Source organism: Sphaeramia orbicularis, chromosome 2, assembly GCF_902148855.1.
Source record: "Sphaeramia orbicularis chromosome 2, fSphaOr1.1, whole genome shotgun sequence".
Taxonomy (NCBI): domain Eukaryota; kingdom Metazoa; phylum Chordata; class Actinopteri; order Kurtiformes; family Apogonidae; genus Sphaeramia; species Sphaeramia orbicularis.
Genome location: NC_043958.1, coordinates 13279281 through 13301478, shown reverse-complemented (window position 1 = coordinate 13301478; position 22198 = coordinate 13279281). Strand labels below are relative to the sequence as shown.

Genomic DNA, 22198 nt, shown 5'->3' with positions numbered 1-22198 from the left:
AGTATGCACCTGGGTGGGCCTATGTTTTTTTACCAGTCAGACTGTCAGTCACAGTCAGACAGGATGAGCAGGAGAGACAGCAAAAAGGCCTTGGTTGTTGTTTGCCTGCAAAAAGCCTGAAAATAAACCACTTGGAATACATCTCTGGAGCGGACATTGTGTTTTTTTAACCACAAACCCAGGGTACATCTAGTGGTTATTTGAGTAAAGTTAAAGTCTTAAGTTCAGTCACTTTTAAGTTGTTTAAATTTGATGACAAATAGTCGCTACGATATATTTAAGCAAAAGAGAGCTTTGTTTTAATTCTTGGGTGCTGGCTTATTTTAATGTGGTCTTAACGTATTTATCACTTATTTATCTGTTGTATTATCTTCTTTTATTATATGTTGATGTTTTTATCATGTTTTTACAGGTTTTATCTGTGCATTTTTAGTGATATCTGATGACTGTTATTCATTTTAGTCTGTTTTTTATCTATTTATTTGTAGTCTGTTTTAACCATGATCTGCGAGCTGCTGGGAGTACCTGTCCATGTTTTTCCTCTGTGCTGTTTTTAATCTGTCCCCTGTATGTGTCCTGCGGTTTTAATGTTTGTTTTTTTTTGTATTTGAGATGCCCTCCCTATATTGAAGAACAAATCTACCTACAAGTATTGATAAAGTCACCTTGAACCTTGAGTCCCAGAGAAAGCAAAGCATTTTTGTACTATGTAGTAAAAAAAACCAAAACAAACAAAAACGCAATCCACAAAACAACCAAAAAAATGTATCTGGAAAAATTGCTGCATCATGTTGCTTCCAAGCAAGAAGGCAATTATTAAAAAAAAAAAAAAAAAAAAAAAAAAAGCTTTTACTCTACTGGGTCTCAGGAGGATGGGACAGATTGCTACCAGTGAAAGTCAGAATACTCAAATATATGTGAAGGTATCATGGTCAAACCTTTAAATATATATATATGTTGATTTAATTACACAGTAAAATGGTCCAATATTTTACTGATGCAGCTGATTCAGTTTGAGGTCAATTTAAACACATTATATATACACTGAGAGGTATTTTATTTACTATATTTTACAAGATTACAACATTATACGTGTGCAGCTATGGTGAAACCTCACCTTCATGGACATGGCCCAGTTTGCAGATTTGTAGACATGCATGTTCCAGGTGAGTCAAGATGGTCTTCTTAAGCTGAAAAAGTTGAAGAATTTCACCCCACAAAGGTATAAGGTCATTAGAAATACTCAACAGGACAGAAACACCATTAATAAGTAATCTGAAAAGTAAATGGTAGACTAACTGAAAGAACTAGTTGGATAAGTACAAAGTTAGCAATTGCTACCTCTAATGAAGAAGAAGAAGAAGAAGAAGAAGAAGAAGAAGAAGAAGAAGAAGAAGAAGAAGAAGAAGAAGAAGAAGAAGAAGAAGAAGAAGAAGAAGAAGAAGAAGAAGAAGAAGAAGAAGAAGAAGATACCTTTTGTTTGTATTTAGAATTCTGCATTGATCAGTCAAAAGCTTTCCATTCACATAAAAAAACATGAAGCTACTGTTCTCAATCAATTATATTTGACGTAAAAAGGATAGTTGGCCCGTACGGGGATCGAACCCGCGACCTTGGCGTTATTAGCACCACGCTCTAACCAACTGAGCTAACCGGCCTTATATACGTTGTCTCACACTGGAGTTTTATACGCAAAGGAAGCATATGTTTCTGTTTGTTTTAGTGTTTATGAAATATGCTTAAGCTAACCTAGCTAACACCAGCTGGTTAGAGTCCAACAGCTACTTGCATGAAAAATGTCTGGACTTAGAACTTTAGGTGGACTGTACTTTGCAACATAATATATTTTATTACACAAAAGACAAACTTTTTACTTGGAATAACAACGTTTAGACCATTTAGGACCGTTAGCAAGTTCAGTTGCTATAGTTACCCTGGAGAGAGGGCGAGACTGTTCACGTGATCCAGCAAGATGGCGACTACAATGTAGAATGGATGTGAATGTGAGTACTACGTATTATTAGCTAACCGTTAGATTTAAAGAAAACAATGGACAATTTCATTCTGTTATAAATCACAGTCGGTACATTTTCACTGTGTTACAGAACAAATGTTCGCTGTACTGTGCCTAACACAAAACACCAGCCTTTCCGTTTTATCCTCGGCTCACCCTGCCAACTAAATGAACGCTGAGCGAATCCGCTAACGTTAGCTATCTTTTAATGTGAGCCTTCATCATTTATTGTTTATCGTTACTCAGCTGTTTTCACTTTCACCACGGATCCTTAGCAAGCTCTGGTTGTAAGTACTCTCAAATTAATCCTTCGCGTCTGTTCTCTTTCAGTAGTTGCATTAAGTGGATCCGCTTTGCTGAGATTTTGGATCTACTGGTCAATTATTGTTCATCATCACATCACAGACAGAATCAAGATGGCCCTAAATGTTTTTGGTAAGCAGCATAGCAAGGCAAATATTTTCCACTCTGTTTGTCTCTGTTCTTATTTGTATGTGTGTTTTGTTGCTTTTGCCACTGATACACTGTATATAGCTCTGGGCTTCAGACCAATGCGTAGGGAAACAGCCATATATTATCATGAACATTTTAAGTTTACTGTGCTTTTGAAAAGATTGGGAGTGGTCAGTGCAAAATCTTATTCATTCTTCATCTGTTGTGCCTTGTGAAAGGGCTCAGAGCTTTTTGTGTCTCAGTTAATTGAAATGGTTTGGTGTCTTCTTTCAGATAAGGTCTTAGGGAAAATCTTATGTTTCATCTCTAGGGTGCACTGGAGTGAATGTCTTGCAAAAATACAAATATTCAAAAATATTAGTTTGATTTGATTTTGTTTCCCCCTCAGCTGCAGAGGTCTCAGGTGATAGCAGTCAGTATGCCTGGTTTCTTGTGCCTTGGTCTATGAGGCTATGTGGCCTTGAGAAGAAAGTAGAGACACTTGGGGAGGATTTGGAGTTATTTTGAAGACAGGATACTGGGACGACGAGTGCTAAAAAGATAAGGCTTGTAGAGCGAACACAGAGTACACCAAGACAGGAAACAGGCTGTAAGTCTTTACCCAGGGAGTGACGATGGAAGACAGCTTGAGTGTGCAAGGAACCGTCTTATCATACACACGAATGTCCATCACATACAAACTCTTTTTTTTTTTTTTTTTTTTAAACCTGAATGATGAAGTTTTAGTTGTGATAGCGACTGAATCCGTTGACTGTTCTTTGTACTTTGGGAATAAGCATAATATACTTTTATGTAGGCAAATAACAGAACTGCAACTTTTGTATTTTATATATATATATATAAAAAAAAACAATAACCTTTGCATATTTTAAAAGTTCTGTTTTTAAAAGGTATTTACTGCAGAGTTAAATATGAGAAAAGTGAGAGCAATCCCCCTGAAGTGGACTACAGTAAGTCACTGAATAAATGCAAAAAGCTGAATTCAAATCGTCCAGGATTTTTGGTGAAGTCACAGAAAGCTTCAGCAGCTACAGCATAGTTCAGTCAGGATCCAAATGAGTGCCTGGGGATATGAAGATCTGTTCTCGGCAGTGTCTAATGTTGCTTTGAGTCAGTTCTATTAATGTCAGTGTCGGTTATGGGCTGGTACAGCTGAACGAGCAGTGAGAAAACACTGCCGTAATGCTGATTTTCATTTACAATTAAGACATTTAGGCCTGAAGGGGGGTGACAGCATAAGCTTGTGAGCGTGTAAAAAGATAAACATCACACAGAAAGCTCATTAGCAAGCTGTGACTCCAGAGGTAAAGTGATGTTCCACAGCTTTTTGCGTGCTGCAGAGTAAATATATTCATTAAATCATCATTTAGGTAAGTGTGTTTATGTTGTGGAAAAATATGTCATCCATTAGTTTAATGTTCAGAGATTATGGCACTGCTAAAAGAAAATAAGTGGATAAAACCATACCTTAATGTATAATGCTAGAGTATGGTAAACATCATTGTGACAGGTTCTTTAGTAGTGAAAAAAATAGCAATAGTATCTTTGGTACTGCCTTGAAAAATATGAAATTTGTACAGATTTGTGGTGGTCCTGACCAGAATTAATCATTCATTTATTTAACCTACACTGGAGAATGTTTGACTGGTTTTTATCAAAAATCCGCTCCCCAATATTCTGACTAATATAAACCCGGAAAGAGATTAGTTGGCATGAAATTAAATGAAAGGACATGAGTCAACCCTGATTTGATCCCAGACTCATTTGACTCAAAATCTTCTCTGCTTGATGAATGTTTTGTAAATTCATTCTAATTTGAGACATAGATAAAATCTGCTCTCATCACTACCATAGTTTATCCACTTGGGGGCACTGCAGCTAAATAAATAAAGTTTGCTTAACTATTGAATTACTCAAAAAGTCACCGTTTTTATCCTCAGATCATGATGAATACAGACCGCCAGTGTGGAAATCATATTGTAAGTATCAGAATTACTTTGTTGATTTTTTCTTTTATTCATCTAAATTTGGGTCTTTTTATTTTATTTGTGGTGGAAACCTGCATTGTTATTTCCTTAGTGTACCAGCTCCAGCAGGAGGCTCCCCACCCACGCAGACTCACCTGCACATGTGAGGTAAGATGGAATAACAGGATATATTTCTGAGATAAGCTGCAAAACCTTATCCATACCATTGTGGAAAAGTGAAGCCATTTTTCCCAAGCTTTCATGATGCACCACAGAGTAGAGTCACATTCAGTTACTCCATGTCTGTGTCTTGGGGTACATTTTCCACAGTATTTCCACAGTCCACAGAATTGGGTAGAATTCTTGTTTCTTGTCAGACCATTGCATTGCAGTTTGAGGAAAGGTAATTATGGAACCTTTGCTAAAAAGCTATGAAGTGCAGCAAATTGAAGTGAGAATCAGTCAAATATCAGAAATCAGATTTTCTTTAAAATAATCCACCTTGTCACAATGCTGATTAGGACATACTCCCTTTCCCTGCATCACTTAAGATATGGTGGCAACAAGCAAGATTTATCCAAATAAATAGTATGAAGACCATATATTAAGATTTTCACCTTGCATGTTGTATGAGCAGGTAAGATCTAACATTGAAAACAAATCTACCTGTTATATCTTCTTGGTCTTCCAGTCCCTTGTGCTGTTTTAATTTAACACTACTAAATGTAGCTGGAATAAGAAATGGGGCATCTGGGAGCAGGTGCAGTGTGTCATTAGTTATTACATTAGTACATCAGTTAGCAGATGTTTCATTTGAATGAGAGCCAAAGCCCCCAAAGGAGGTCTGGCACAAAGTTTAGCCTCTTTCTATCTGTGCCCAGGCCTGTTGTGTTTACCACAATATCACAAGCACTATGATTAAATAATGCCTTTGGTTTCAACAAGAGCTAAATATGATCATAGCCAACTGGAACGATGCTGAAACGGAACTAGCCAAGAGTAAGCTGAATTTTTAATATGGTGTGTGCCTATTTGGCGCATTTATGCATGTCCCTTGGAGACCGAATTTGCTGACTTGCTTGCCAGCAGCACTGATTGTTTTCACTGTAGTCCACCAATCCATTGTCTGAAGCGATCTGTATTGCAGTATAGTCTTCATCTAGAGTGTTTTTTTATGGCTTCTGCTGTTCTGCTTCAGTAAGATGCCAACTGACAAATGAGTGCACAAGAAAAAATGGAAAAGATCAGAGATGATGTTGTGCTAAAGGTCGGATGCTACACTAATCCTGCACTACACATGATCACTGAATACATCTAAGCCTGTGGTGTCAGACTGTCTTTCCACTTTCCTTTTTTGTCTTGAGGGTGAATCCAAGTCACTCAGATGGTCTTGCTGTGGGTTAAAATGTTTTGTTTTTTCAGAACTGTATTATCCCAGTATTCTGAATGTTTTAAAGAGTCTGAAGATGGGGAAATGTAGTTTAATCTAAAAAATGAGCAGAAGCATCTTCCAGCTGAGGGCACCCAGGTGGCACCAGACATTGCTGATGTCCACCAAATGCCGTGCACCAGCAGATCTGCCCAGAGGGGAGGCAACCACCAGATGTGCGTGTTTAGGGGGCAGCATGGTTTGGGGAAATCCAGTGGGGATTAAAGGTGGAGGACTGGGCATCTGGTGTTCTGTGTGTATTAATCTGTAAAACAGTTCTCTGAAGGCCTGGTAGATTGATGGGCAGCAATTGGTGCTGACCCATATAAGACCTGTATACTGGGAAACAGATGACAGGGGGAGCCAAACACTCCACCACCCCCCTCTACCACCACCTAGAAATTCATATGTGATTAAGTGATGCATCAATAAGAATTACATGTCCCTGGTGATCTTATGGCGTGGCATACAGGGTGTCTGGATCTTACAAGATGTGGCTGTGCATTAAGAGGTGTGGGATTATCATTCAAGAAAATTTTATGTTTTTTGTCAAGCAATTGTGTATTGATTTTCAAATATTTTTAGAATTTTACACTTTAGGTTTTTGGTAGATGTAGATGCATGACCACAGGGTTTGATATGGTGAAAAAATCATATATTTTCAATGAAAAATGCATAATTTCATGTCATCTAAGGTTAATTACGGTAAAAAAGATTATCATTTGTCTGTTGATATTGGAAGATGATGGTTGGATGGGCCACATCTGTGTACAAATATTTCAGTAGGCCAGACCAGATAGTAAAATAAACAACAAAAACTTCAGTTACTCAGTTAGTTTTCATTGTTTCCACATTTTTCCTTAATTTGGGAGAGGTGTTGCCCAAATTGACCTGGATGATCCACTTGTGGGAGGGAAAATCCTATCATGAATGCAGGATGTTCCACATTGTGTTGTATAAATGGGATTAAGTTTCATGGTCATGTTTCCAGACTCGGCGAGGCAGAGTTAGAAATCGTTACACTCACGACCCATGTATTTCATCATTTCACTTAAAGTGCACCAGATTTGAGATCTCTAACAGAGACTAAAGTGTGTTTCTTTTTCAGACAGTACATTCCCTCCAGCTCAGTACTCTATAATGTGCAATGAAGGATGAGCAGAATTAATACAGTCAACAAAAATCTGAGACTAAAACTAGCACTGAAAAAATAACTATTTTAAAGATGCTGTTTTAATTTACCTTTAAAGCCAATGGTACTTGATCGACAATGAGCAATATCAAGTGACAATATTTGATCATAACGTAACAAATGTTTTGTAAATCATAGTGTACCTGGGGCTATGCATTCTTTTATCCTGCCCATTATACCTGGAAAAAAAAAAAGCTAAATAAAAGCTCAGCTACAATCAGTCAGTTCCTCAAAGTAAAGGCAAAAGTACTTATGCTCTTATAAGACTAACTAAAGTAACAAATCCAGTCAGAAAACTGTCTTACCTGTACCTGATTGTATTATACTACTATTAGCCTACTACTTCTCTTTTTGGTCTCAGACAGATACAGTCGCAGAAAAAAATTATTAGACCGTCAAAAATCATTAAAAACAATGGTTATGCAATCAAGTACTAACTCCTGTGTGTATCATGTGACTAAAACAGACAGAAAAGAAAACATGGAATGTCTAAAAGCACTGTTATTGTCAGTACAATGCCATAGGTATTGATGTAAGAACTGAAGTGATTTTGGTTATTATCAAGAAAACCATGGAAAATGGATAGATATCAGCTCTGAAATTAAACTCTTATGAGCTATTTTTTTTGTTATTATTGTATTTGTCCAAAACAAATGAACCTTTAGTTGTACCAGGCATTTAAATGAAGAAGAAATTGAAAGAAAAACAAGGGGTGTTCTAAAAATTTTTCTGCGACTGTATATTTTACTATTATTCTTGGCCTTTCTCACGCTAAATTCTACCATTTTGAGCATAGTTTACATTTAGTTAATGCACCTGCTTGGAGTTTGCTGTCACGCATATAAACAGCACACACTCTGCGTGTCTAAATTAATATTCTCTGCTGTGTGTTGTGCCTGTGTTGATTTATTGGCTCAACAGCAGATTTGTTGAGAACAACAGAATGTTCAGGACTCTGTGTTTTATCTGACTCATGCAATATTCTGTGCACCCACACACTGAAAACCCATGCACACATTGCTTTACATTTGAGCCCAAATCTGCTAAAGTCTGGGAAAATATTTACCAAGAGCACAACACTACAGTATTGGAATGCAGTTTTCTGTGTGGTGTACGTTCTTGCCTGATGCCCTTTTATACATTTTATTTCTCTCTTTCCTTCAGGTGGATAATCGACCTAAATATTATGGAAGAGAGTAAGCTGTGTATCACAAGTTGCAAATTTAACCCAATCTTATGTTTTCCGTGATTTCATAATTCTTAACATTTTTCCTCCTGCTTCTGCCCAGATACCATGGCATGATCTCCAGAGAAGAGGCTGACCAGTTACTGAGCCAAGCCGAAGGCAGCTACCTCATCAGAGAAAGTCAGAGACAGCCAGGCACATACACACTGGCTCTGAGGTAAAGACTTAAAGACTTTGTCCGCCAAATATGAAATTCTTCAGACTTCTCAGAGGTGTGAGGCTTTATCCCCTGCAGCTATGGCAGCAGTCCTCTTATAAGCTGTTAAGAAGCGCTCATCTAGAAACTCACAAGGCTTCACACTCTATCTTCACTCATGAGAATAAGTTGCCGTTTTCTCTAGAACGTGAGCTATCATTTTATGAGGTGTCACACTTTTAAATTGGCGCATGGCTTCATTTGAATGTGGCACACAGAATGGTTTTGGGTCAGTTTATGCTATTCATAGCCTCATCATTCTTCCACCTGCACAAATTTGTCTCTCTCATCCCTGTGGTTATTATTTTCTTCCATAAATACCTCAGCTGAAACGAGGGGCCCACTCTGGGTTGTCAGAAAAAGGAAAGGTTGGATTTTGGGTTAATGATGTAGCTGTACCATTTTACTTCTGGTGATTTCATTGTGATCCACTAAGGAATACTGGCCCAGTTCATTGTGTCCGTTAGAGTTCTGACATCCTGAGCTTTTTGAGTCATCCTGATGAATAACTGCATTATAATGCAATAATGTGAGAAATTACATTGTGATTTCAATTAATATCAAGAAACTGAGAATGTTATTTATATAGATTTATCAGCAGTCAGTGAGGTTTGAAAAGATTTGAGTTTTGTTTGAGAGACTGATGGATCTGATTTTACCTATGAATGGCTTGAAGATCTATTATCTTTTTTTCTGACCTTTCTACTTCTATCCTTTCTCAGGTTTGGGAACCAGACAAGAAACTTCCGTCTCTACCATGATGGGAAACACTTTGTAGGAGAGAAGAGGTTTGAGTCCATCCATGACCTGGTCACAGATGGCCTCATCACACTTTACATCGAGACAAAGGTGAGTTCATGTATCTTTGCCTTTTTTTTTTTCTCATATGTTTTTATTGGGATTTTATAACATACATTCATTCAGCAGAGTACAGAATGCAGAGAATTGAATGGAACAATGAAAACAGGACAACTAATAAAGTAACTTAACACAATAACATGTAAGGACATAAGGTATCTTTGCCTTTTAATAATATATACGAGTTTTCTTTGCATGCTAAAACTGTAGAAAGTATGGTATGTTTTTATGCAGAACATATACTAAACAAGTAGCTCAGATATTCTCTTAACACACGCCGTTTCATCAGTCTGGAGTAGACTCTAGCTTTAGACATACAGAAGAACACAAACATAATGGATGAGTCAGTGAACAACACAACATACTCCGTGACTGGACAGTTTGTCATCAGACGAACACAACTCACTGTAACCGTCTACCAGCTGTCAAGAGTCGCAGCAAACATACACAGCATGGCAAGAAAAATATTTAATTGGACTGCCTTTAGCTTTGATGGTGCACAATTGCTTATCACCTTGGAATAAATCTGTGCCATCAGTAAAAAGAAAATCCAATGATGTTCAGATGTGGTCATCCAGTATATTAGGAATCAGCTGACCTAATTTTTCTTCGACACATAATGTTGCTGAACCTAGACCTGACCAACTGAAGCAACCCTAGATTGTAACACTGCCTCCACAGGTTTGTACTGTAGACACTAGGCGTAATGGGTAATCACTTCACTTCATCTGCCTCTCTTCTCACCCTGACATGCCCATCACGCTGGACTCATCAGACCACATGACCCTTTTCCATTGGAACACAGTCCAGTATTTATGCTAGTAAGCTGATGGTTGTTTAAGAAATGAGAAGCTACGTCTACTTAAATAACGTGTTACAGCTGAAACATATTAATCACTGCATTAATTATTCAGTGGATGGATCTGAATTATTTGCTTCTGAACTAGTGCTTTTCATTTACAGTGCTGTTAACTGATGATTCAAAAAGTATATATAAGACCCTGGATTGTACATTATTCAATGTAGACTGTATCCACGAATCCATTATCTTAGGTAAAATTGTCTTTACTGTGAAACTAAAGTGGATCAAGATGAGTTAGTGTGATGTGTTGTTCACAGAATGTTTTGTATGAATTCCCTCTCCTACTACAGTTGAGACTTTAGTATTATAAACTATCCGATACACTATAAATTTTTTCCTTTGCTCTGCTTGTCTTGTATGCATTTACCATTCTCCTCTGGGTCACAGTGACCACTCCAAACATTTGGCATGTTGAATGACTGTCTGGCTGGATCTTTTGACTTAGAATTAAAATGTTTTTATAGACCACCCACACTGCAAGGTTTTATATGCAAATGTAAATGCAGAATGGATGCAGCATGAACAGACCCAGTCCAGGTGGCTCCATCAGTAGTCACACGTCCAAATCTCTTTAACAGTTTTTGTTAGTTTTTTAATGCATGTGGATTCTTGATTACAATAGACCCAGTGATCAGGGCTCAACAGTTGTAATCTGTCACTGTAAATATGATGATTCATGATCGTTTTACACCATCCTTTAGATTGTCTGCCAAATACATTTTTTATTACATTTACATTTTTTTTAGTGTTTTCTTAATAACAATGGTAAAAGTGCCTAAAGAAGTAAAGAGTAATTTATGTGCTGAAACAAAGAATCATTGTTGGACAGTCATGTAGTCATACAGAATGGGACTGAGTCCAGTTTAAAGGAGTGATATTTTGCTTTTTTCTTTAAATGGAATTGTGCATTTTAAAACATTTCCTTGTGGTCTACGTAAACTGTAAATGCTATACTTGTGTCTGAATTCTTCATTAATTAAACTCCACAGGTCCATCTTCTACCCTGTTTTGACTAATGACACCAGAAAGGTCATTTTGAGCACTGGCCCTTTAAATGCAAATGAGCCACTTCACACCCCACCGCCTCCAGGTTGATGACCATGCTGCTCTGTCCCATTCGGCCACTTGTGTTTGTTAATACAACCAACAACTGAACATTTTAGGTAGTCGGCTTGAAGTTTGGACATATTTTCAGTATGGACTACAACCACTGCTGCTGACAAACAATTATAGCATATTTGGAGCTTGAACAGCTTGAAGAAACCCACCAAACGTGAAGAAACTGACTGGTCACATTCAGAACCAAAGAGTTATAGGCTACTCCGGCGTGGTCCACTAGGTAGCGAGTTCAGAAAATCTCCACTGCCTCTCAGGGAACTGTTTGGAGTTTGAAATTTTCGTCGGAAGTCTTGACCAAATGTCGTGACGTAACTAGTTACAGACGTAACAAATTAAGCAGGAATTAAAAGGGGTTGTAGAAATCCACTTGATTTTTGCTGGAATGAATATAAAGATAGCTTTGCAGTACCTGGAGGGTTCAAATTCAAATTTTTGGAAGTTTTAGGGTCCAAATACACAAATAAATGTACCAAAGACTAATAAAAGTGGGTTTAGTAGCCCAATGTGGAAGGAATTCCAGTGGAAGGTTAAGGCCAGGTATTTCAGGACCCCCCCTCAATGTTTGACCTTGATGATCAATAAAACTAGTTTAAAAAAAAAGTGGGTTTAGCAAAATACGACCCCTTTCAGTCATCCTTACAGGAATATCTCTTTCTTCCAGGCAGCAGAATATATTGCTAAGATGACCATAAATCCAATCTATGAGCATGTCGGCTACACTACCTTGAACCAGGAGCCCACCCTGAAAAAACACCTGCCGCACAGCCCTGAAGCCCCCGATGGACCTGCTCCAGCCAAAGATGATTGCAATACAGAGGAGAGGGTGAGGATGAAAACAAGCTTTTAATGACTGCTAGCACTGCCAAAGCATCAGCACATTGACAGGGGGGATTAGGCTTCCTCAGAGGAGTCAAGTGGTTGGTTTCGTCAACATAGGAAACAACAACCTCAAAATACACAAATTAGGTTAACCCTTCCTAGCTAGGCATATTGCTAATTTTCTTGCTCTTTAGTAAAATTAGCATAAACGTGACACACTGTATCATTCATATCTAAACACAGACGTTTACATAAACACTGCACCTATTCTTGCAAGATGAAATGATGCAGAGGAGTGAGGGAAGATAAAAAGAAGAAAGTTTGGAATAGATTCCCTTCAGCACAGGCACAACATTACTTAACTCCTGAACTTTAATGTTAAGGGATTGTTTAGCAGAAGATTTGAGTATCAAGGTGAAGACTGGTAAAGTTACATTCAGACAGCGTCTTAGCCTTAATGGAAGCTACTTCAACACAAATGCATGTAATTATATATCTAAAGAAACGCTTACAAAGCATAGATTGTGGGAAGGAAGTAACCTGCGGAGTTTATATAAGATGCTTTTAGAAGTTGCTGTCTATACAGTAACAGGATAGAAGGATGAGAGTTGAGGAAGGTGGTGAAAGGAGGAGAAGAAGAAATAAGAGGAGGAGGATGGATGCAGAGGAGCGATGGCCTCCAGCCAAGGGCTCTGCAGTAAAATTACATAACAGCAGTGTGCCTGCAGAAAGCCGCTGTCTCCCTAAAGCTGTCTGCTAAGTATTCACACAGCCAGTTTGGTGTTGGCCCATTAATTTCCATTCAGCTATGAGGTAATTAGGAGGTTTTTATATTTAGTTCCCAAGACAGAAAGTTGGTCTTGATTTGAAGTTGAAACTTGATTTTCTGTACAAGAAACCAGAAGGTGGTATATGTGATGTCTTTGTGACACTGGAGTAAACTGAGATGCTTATCACTGGGCTCAGTTTAATGGAAACTTCAGCACTGCAGCTCTATAAGTGCAGCTGGATGTGTGAAAATGAAGCAGGAAATGCAGATCCATTCAGACAACTGCTGCAACCCCCACACACTCCACAGACTCTTATGTAAAACCACGTATGCACACTCCTCTGTAGAACATATTAGCTGACGACAAAACACACACCAACAGGCACGTATAACAAAGTGCAGCATGTGCAATGCATTTACCCACTACACCAGTGCCGAGCCTCCTGAGGCCTTGTATGACCTGCAGTGCATGACCACCTATACCACACCTCATACATCACTGTCCGTGTGTGTGTGGTGTGTGCATGTGTGTAATGGGGGTGGTCCTGTGAACGTGTACACTTTCGTAATTGGATGGATTTGCAGACAAAGCACTAAGGCTGTGACATTGAGACCAGAGGTGGTTCTCCACTGAAGACAAATACATGAGAAATAACTGTGCATGTATGATATACTCCAGTTTGTTAGCTGGTATTGTCAATTAAATACAGCTCCATGAATCTAGCAGGAGTTATAGATATTGATAGGTGTTATAAGAGGAGTTATAAGATATTGCTCTGGTGATGAGAGGCTTGTTAGAAGATTGAAGTGAGTGGACGGAGGCAGAAAAGGAGAGCGTGAGTGAAGATAACCATATTGTAGAAAACACAAATAAAAAAAATTAAAATCCCACCAGTATCAATACACAAGCTCTTCCTTTTTTTGTTGTGTTTTTGTATTTTCTAATTGGACTCTTTTCCATATCAGAGGTGCTCTATTGTTAGCCACCCTGCACCCTGCACCTTCCACTCCTTCACCCCTCATGCAATGAAAACAGTCATTAAATATCCATGACCACTGATCCACATATTCATGATGGTCCTCAGTATATTAGCTGTGGATTAATGGTTTGGAAATGAGCATGTTTGCTTCATGGAATTTTATGGTATAACGATAACACCAGTAACATATTTAGGTCAAATATGAATTAAAAGAACAAACACAAAGTTTGTATCTTGTTAATCTCTCACAGAGATACTGAGTTGTTTTTTTTTTTTTTTTGCAGTCCTGCTGTTTGTTTTGTTGTTTTTGTAGCCCAAAAATCAGAAAGGAACCAAGTCCATGTAACAACCAGAGGCGGCACTTAACCAAAAATCTCTAAAGTGCACTTCTTTCAGCCTTCAACTGTTCTTCTGTTATGCAATGTAAGAAAACTGAAGGCTGTGACTTTTGATCTATAATGCATCTAAGGATACAAAGATGTTGCAGGGCAGTTTTTTGTTCTTAGAAATTTCAAGTATTATTTAGTTACTGTTGGAAAATGGTTAAAACAGGTGAAGACTGATGTTTTAGGTACAGCTGGCAAAAAAGAGGGAAACCAGAAGGAACAAAAATATGTCAACAATGAATAAAATAATAGCCTGTTTTTCAGCGCAGTCTGTCTCTGCCTCTCTTTCTCTTCCCACGGGACAATTGAGATGGCAGATTTGGTGATGAACAACAAGAAATGCTGTATTCTCATTGGCCCATTCTCTCCTCAATGTGACCTGTTAAATTCATCCATTACTGCTCTGCAGACCCCCCCCCACCACCACAACTCCTTTTTCTCCGCCTCTATCCCTCCCTCCCTCTGCTCATTCTATCCAGTGAGTGTGTAGAGGCAGGGAAAAGCGGATTATCACACACACACACACACACACACACACACACAGTGAGCCATGTGGGCTGGGAACCTCACCTACACAAGACAGAGTCAGGAATCTACATTCTGCCGCATCTTTGATGGATTTTGTGCATACAAATAGTGAAGATTTAGTGACTAGACTAATTTTTGCTTTTAATTTTGAGATCTCCAGATAGTTTAGTTATGGACTTGCTGGCTTTTGTTTTTTGTTGTGAAATGGAATCGCGCAGAGCAGCCCATCGCTATGCAGAGCTGATCTGATTGGTTGATCTTTGTGGCACTAAAACAGCCGGATTTGTACAGTGTTGGCTCCTCATTTTGGGATTCTTTTGTGAATTGTGTTGTTGTCAGATGGATTGCACCGCTCAGAGATTCTAGTTGTTGAGCAAGTTAAAAAAAATTTCTGTTTTTGTGTATTATATCAGGGCTTTTTGTTTATTTTTTATTATTTTAGAACCTTCTGTGTACTAAATTTACTTGTTTTTTTTTTTCAGTTTTATTTTAAACTTCCTGGCTTCCTGTCATTATTAATGGGATCCATATTTTGGTCCAGAGCCGGAATTTGATTTGAACCAAAACTACAGGTCCCACAATGCCTAGCAGGGAGGTGTACATGGTTAGAAGAGGTAAAAAGCACTCAGGCAGGCGAGCCAAAAAGGAGGCAGGTCAGAAAGGCTCTTTGTTCAGCACCGCTCTGGGTTTGAACGTGAGCGGTTCGATTCCCTCCTTACCGGGTCCTGGTAGCACATCGGACCCCAGCACAGGGCCAGGGCCAGGGCCCCGTCTCAACCGGGCACCAGCCCCCTCCAAGCCCACTTCCCCTGCTTCTACTTTCTGGCAACCAATTAGATCCTTTGCCCTTTCACAGCTTACATCGTTGGTACGGCGGGCAACCCTGAGGGAGAACGACTTAGCACCCAAGTACGAGAAGGTCCACAACTTCAAGGTGAGATGCTCTGTGCCTTTTCTATTTTCCCTGTTTGTGTGTATGTGTGTGTGTGTGTTAACTGAAAAATGGCAGCACTGCTGATTCAGCTTGTAAGGGCTTATTCAAATTCACCTTAGAGAGCACAGGGTGTATAGACCAGGAAGCCCATATTTCTGCATTTACATCCCAGGGTTGCACCTCTCGTGTGAGACAATAAGCTTTAAATTCCCATATTTCCATATAAAAAGCAGCCATTATTACAGAGCACAAAGGTCAGAGACACAATGTACTCAGTTTATAAGAACTACACACTGACAGACACAGACAATGATGTGATGGAGGTTATTAGCATTTCATTATATAGTCCAGAGCTGTCTTATAAGTGGCCTTTCAGCACCCCATTCTGTCTCCATCATTCTTTTGTCAGTGCCCATTAGTCTGTGAAGATGATTTCTTATATTCCAGGTGGCCAAGTCTAGGTTACTTAAATATCCTCACCTTTTCTCTTGTTGTATACTTAAACACATTTAAACATTTGTACTGTTTATATTTTTGTCCCACTGTAAAAGGGCAGTGCAATATGATGAAAAACTGTATATTGTGTCGTGATGCAAAAATGTGGTTTATCTCTCATTATTCCCCAGTTTTTATTCTGTTGTGTCACAAAATCTTTTCCAGTAATATTTTTCATTATCATCATGCCCTGTTGGCGTTCTTCCAAATGGTATAGATGCAGGCAGGAATTTGTATGAAGGCAACACAAGTAACATGGAGAAGAGTGAATGTGATCCCCATAGATTAGCGTCTGAACAGGAGAAAGGCTCGACCCACCTGAAACAAAATTATCTTATACCTGCGCATGGTTTGAGGCAGACAACGTGCAAATTATGGGATAGACCAGTCCTCACATCAGACCTTAACATCACCCTCTTTGACCACTTTTTCAAGAGTCATGTCAAGCAGCACAGGGAGAGATTTTTTCCCCTTAATATTAGTTGTCATTGATAACACTGTACTTCTCTCTTTTCTCTTCTGACTCTCTGACTAGGTTCACACATTCAGAGGCCCCCACTGGTGTGAGTACTGTGCCAACTTCATGTGGGGTCTCATCGCTCAGGGAGTCAAGTGTGCAGGTAACAAATGGGCAGAAATGGATCTCATTGTGGAAATATTGATTTCTTAGTCTTGCTGACGTTAATCCTCCTACACCAAAAAAAAAAGTAGCTTCTTTTTATCTCTAACATGTTCGCTTGTGAAACTAGGACAGCACACTAAAGTTAGTCACTTTTGCTGTTGACTCATCCGCAGTGTGTCACAGATTTAAATGTTAAAAGATTCAATTTGATGCCAGAGAACACACTGTGAGTGAGATTGCTGCATGTGTATTTAGTTCCTCTGCAACGCCTACACTTACACTTTAGCTTGCCTTACCTACCCTCTGATCTAGCTATGATGCTGAGTGGAATAAGTATAACAAACAACAGGCTCATTTTTATCTCTTCTGTGTCAGACTGTGGGCTGAATGTCCATAAGCAGTGCTCCAAGGTTGTCCCAAACGACTGTCAGCCAGACCTGCGGCACGTCAAGAAGGTGTACAGCTGTGACCTAACCACGCTGGTCAAAGCCCACAACACCAAGAGGCCCATGGTGGTTGACATGTGCATACAGGAAATTGAGGCCAGAGGTGAGAGAACAAGATAAAGTGTGAGTCAGTGATTATATAATGTTGAAAAAAGTATCGTTTTGCTGCAGCTTACATAGAAGGGCTAGAGGATGCAAGATGTGTGCATATCAGTGAATCCTCTTGGGGGGTAAAAAGTCCACAAAGATATATACAGCCTGAATAACTTGTGTGTAATACAGCATTTGTGGTCACAGGGAAGCAGCCACAGACAGGATTTTATTGACTCTGATTGAAGACTGAGTGAAAATGACATGCAAAATCAATAAAGACACCCGACTTGGAGTGATTGAACTTGACTGGAGCAGGAGAGACAACTGAATTCACTTACAGCTCTCTCCGCCTGCCTTCTCTGTCTTCATCTATCTTCATTGTTTTTATTTCTATTGTCCCTCCACCTGCTGTAAGCTCTAAGCATGTATCCTCTTAAATGTAATCTACTGCAGCTGTTATTGTCATTTTATAGTGGGTTATAATCAATAATTCATAAATTCCCTTTCATTCTTTGTTGTCTTCATTTAGGTCTTCAGTCAGAGGGTTTGTACCGAATATCAGGCTTCAGTGAGCTCATTGAAGATGTCAAGCTGAGCTTTGACAGAGGTGAGTGTCATCCAACATTGTTTTTCATAAATGTCAAAAATCAGTTGCACTTAAACGTTTTGTTTATTCACACAGGTGCTTACCACTGTGACAAGCTGAATCCCCACCAGAAAAATAGAACCTCTCTCTTTAGAGTCAATAAAACCCTGCTGATAGTGATTTCTTTTTGTATACAGATGGAGAGAAGGCTGATATTTCCTCAAATGTTTACGAAGACATAAACATCATCACTGGCGCCCTCAAGCTGTACTTCAGAGAGCTGCCTATTCCCATCATCACCTATGATGCCTACCCCCGCTTCATAGAAACTGCAAGTATGTACCAAGTCTGAACCACTATCTAACAACAGAACACCACGTCCACTATTTTGACAAATTTGCCAAGTTTGTTCTTCTGTTTCCCAAAGGTCACAAATTGGGTTTTTACCATATGTAAACAAAACATGAATACTATAAAATATGCAACAGTTTGGATTTTAATCCTAAAATGTCAGCAACCTCAGACCTTTGACATTTTGGTGGTTGGTGATCAAAAGCTCAATAAGAAACTCATGGAGTTTGGAACCATCTCCTGATTGTCCTGAACTAGTTTCTCAGATTAACGTCATATCTCATGATAGTATCATTTGTTGTGTGCTGAGAACTGTTAGCAATGGAAATCACGGGTTCACATTCTGCTCTTCAAAACAAATGTCTTGTATATAGAGGCCCCCCCCGCCACTACTATGACCACAATGAGTGTTACATTTGCTCATCTTAATTGCTGTTGCGCTTGACAATTTTAACACAAGTTTGAGTTTATTGACTCATTGTTATAGCACTATTATTCATTCTCTAATTTAAAACTTGATCAGGCTGGAGCCAAGTTAATCTTTTGCTGGAGTTTTACACATTTCCCTCAGGCATCACACAGACTTACTGTACTTCAAAATTCTCCAAAGTGTTCCTTATCCACAGAGCCTGAGGTTGCTCTCTTTGGCCTCACAGTTTTGGACCAATCACTGATTAAATAAAAAGAGCTTAAGTGGTAAAGGTTTCTGCACCTTGTTACATAAAATGCAGTGAAGCATGGAAAAACCATGGCAACCAGTACAGTTAATCCTGCACATCCGAGGACTTTGAAGGAAACACGGATGAATTTATAGTTCCTGGTCTTTTTCTGTTATCTGATAATTAATCCTTTTTCATTTGTGTGTTGGGGATAATCCTGCTCTGGAAAAAAGGTTAGAACCCCTGAAAAACAGCTTGTCCTGTGATTGTGTATTGCAGAAATTGCAGACCCAGAAAAACGACTGGAGTCTCTCCACGAGGCCTTGAAGCTGCTGCCACCCGCTCACTGCGAAACCCTGCGATACCTCATGGCTCACCTCAAAAGGTCTGAATCAAAAAGTCATTATCACCCAGATGTGGGTTTTGTTAAAGAATCTTTCCTTTAAACAAAATCACCCTGCTTCTATTGTCCATTTTCTTACCTTTGCCATTCCACATATTTGTCATTGTACCGATCCAGGGTGACGCAGTGTGAGAAGGAGAATCTCATGTCCAGTGAGAACCTGGGCATTGTCTTTGGCCCGACATTGATGAGGGCCCCTGAGCTGGATGCCATGACAGCACTCAATGACATCAGATACCAGAGACTGGTGGTGGAGACTCTCATCACTAATGAAGACGTGCTGTTCTGAAAAGAAGAAAGAGACAAGCGTGGGAGTGACTCTTCCAACAGGGACAGGGAGTACACACCTGATCGAACAATGCTCAGATACTTTGTTTTTCTGTGAAAAGACAACGTTTGAAAGGAAAATGAAGAATAAACTTGATGCCTTGGACTTGAAAAAAAAAACAGAAGATAAAAGGGACGCTACCTGATTTTTGTAAGGTGTGGATAAAAATGAAGGATAATCCTAACTGCAAGAAAGTTAAAACACTTACAGTGAAAAGTTAATGGAAGGATGCAGTGTTTCCTCTTTTATTATTAGTCTATTTCTGGTGTGATCATAACAGACCCATTAAAAACTTGAAGCTTGTGCGAAAAATCTAAAATGTATCGTTTAGTATCCGTACAGAAATGAGAACAAGAAATCTCTTCAAATATTTGTCATAATCTCTTCTGAGAAGCATGGAGAATATGTTCTCTATCAAGAGGAAAAATCAACAGTGATGTTGCAACACTACTTAACTTCTTAGGGGAAACACTGTGGAATCCATCTTTGTTAAAATCTTCTCTTTTTAAAACCGATGCCTTGACTTTTTTTTTTTTTTTTTTTTTGCTTTCACCATACTGCCACTGTTTGTGCTGCAGCTTTCTTGGTCAGCATTCTTTGCATTGAAACCAAATGATTGGCTAGCAACAAGCTAATGAACCACTGTCTCCATGTGGTCACTGATGATTTGAAGTAAAAATGCACTGCTTTAGAATCAGTTCCTCAAGTTCTGGTAGTTACAAAGGGTTTTGTTTACTACTTTGTTTTCGTAAGTGTCAAGGTATCCTTTTAACCTCCTCAAGAGAAGACGCACTGACTTCAAAACAATAGACAGCTGGATGAATGAATGGAAAAAGTGAATCACTCACCCATAATGCACACTCATTCCTCTGAATGGAACTTAAGTGACTTGGACCTGTTTTGTTTTTCATTCCTTACGTACTTTTTTTTTTTTCGTTTTTGACTTTTCAGCTTTTTTGTCAGTGCCATTACTGTGTAATTATACAGCCATCTTACACTAACGACATATTAGGCATTTAGTTGCTAACACATATTATTAAGTGGTTGTTTTCTAGTTTTACCATTGAAGTCAAACCAGTAACAGAGCTGCTGAAGCTGTAACTTAAATGATTAACATTTTTCCTACGTGTTTCTAAATCAGTCTCCTCTAATTGTCATACACCAGCGGCAGATGGTGAAAAAGGACATGTCTCAAATGACTCATATAAAGAAAAAATCAAACAGTGCTTTATGTTTTACTTTGGTTTGTAACATGCGTGTAGCAGTATTATAATCAGCAGTGTTATGAAGCTAATTTTGCACACAGTCAAACATGCCAATAATTCCTGTTTTAGTGGGCTAGGTGGAATCATTGAAATACACAAAGCAGAGTTGGGATACTTGCAGTTGTAATATTGACTCCCACTTCCAAAATTAAAACAATAATTCATATCATTCATCACTCTTCAGCCATGTTTGCAATTAAACTGATAATATTGCATTCTTTTTCTGATATATGAGTGTTTATTGTTCATATTTAGGGCATTTTAGTTAGACTGTTTGATCAGATGGACTTCTCTTACCTCTGCCTTTGACAAGAATTCCTCTTTGCCTATTTACAAGCTGGTGTAGTGACATCACTTGGCATGAAGATGAGTTTCATCCAGATTCTTGTTATATGAAGGACAGTGGTTGTCTTATTGTTGTTTTAGTGCCATTTGAAAGGGGTGCAAGAATGCCTTCAGCCTACTCCCCCGCCTCACATTAACAAACTAATCCCAATCCTTACACCTTTTATTTCTTTTCCACCCCCATTTCTGTCGGGGGTCACAGATCAACTCCTTCTAGTGAACCTCATTGGCAAAGTAGTGATGACACACCAGATCATTTCACACAGAAAAGGCAGAAATAGTGTGTTTCAAACCTACATTGGGATGGGTATCAGTTGAATGGACGTGACATCAGCATTTTCTAACAAGCTACATTTTTCATTCATGTTTGTTTTTCTTGAACTGTTTTGTTGACTTAGATTGTTCATTCCTGTTGGGGTACACTTTAACCCTGTCGATCTAACCATGTACAAACTACCATCAGCCTAACCTCATGACAACTTGTGAGCCTTCAGTGATCTGTGACATTTGCTTTTTTGGCATCATGAAATGTCAGTTTTTTTTAAGTATTGTCATTGCTGTAAAGTATTTTCTATATGGTTTATGCATGGTGAAGTTAAATTATTAAATATGGCTTTTATTTGGCTATGGTCTTCATCTTGGATGGCTGAGTATAGATGGTTTTTAATCATTCTACCTCAGGTAAAAACAAACTATTCATGTCTGCACATTTGAGTAAGTCGAAACTATGTTTAATTTTCTATTTTCAATATATCTTTATTGTATATTAATTTAAAAGTTACACTAAATCATTCTGATAATATATAGTAATACACAATTAAGAATTAGCCCAGGGTCACAACTGTCCACCTTT

General features: G+C 38.7%; 1 protein-coding gene and 1 non-coding gene across 4 annotated transcripts; one reads left to right on the top strand and one right to left on the bottom strand.

Moving 5' to 3' along the window:
• Nucleotides 1-1584: 1584 nt before the first annotated feature.
• On the bottom strand, nucleotides 1585-1658 carry trnai-aau (transfer RNA isoleucine (anticodon AAU)). The gene has a single exon. It is a non-coding gene; the product is annotated as a tRNA-Ile (tRNA).
• A 252-nt stretch (nucleotides 1659-1910) lies between these two features.
• On the top strand, nucleotides 1911-21986 carry LOC115433905 (N-chimaerin). 3 transcript variants are annotated; one of them, XM_030155463.1, is made up of 15 exons: nucleotides 1911-2003; nucleotides 2345-2449; nucleotides 4408-4446; nucleotides 4547-4602; nucleotides 8220-8251; nucleotides 8345-8458; nucleotides 9220-9346; nucleotides 11998-12159; nucleotides 15675-15752; nucleotides 16783-16867; nucleotides 17245-17418; nucleotides 17938-18015; nucleotides 18192-18329; nucleotides 19284-19389; nucleotides 19525-21986. In XM_030155463.1, the coding sequence occupies exons 2-15, from the start codon at nucleotides 2431-2433 to the stop codon at nucleotides 19694-19696; spliced, it is 1380 nt and encodes a 459-aa protein (XP_030011323.1). In that variant the 5' UTR covers nucleotides 1911-2003; nucleotides 2345-2430; the 3' UTR covers nucleotides 19697-21986. The 3 variants fall into 3 exon arrangements, with proteins under 3 accessions (XP_030011323.1, XP_030011331.1, XP_030011341.1); XM_030155471.1 differs by having other exon boundaries at nucleotides 1920-2003; nucleotides 2348-2449; XM_030155481.1 differs by lacking the exon at nucleotides 1911-2003 and adding an exon at nucleotides 2117-2224.
• The last annotated feature ends 212 nt before the right edge of the window (nucleotides 21987-22198 follow it).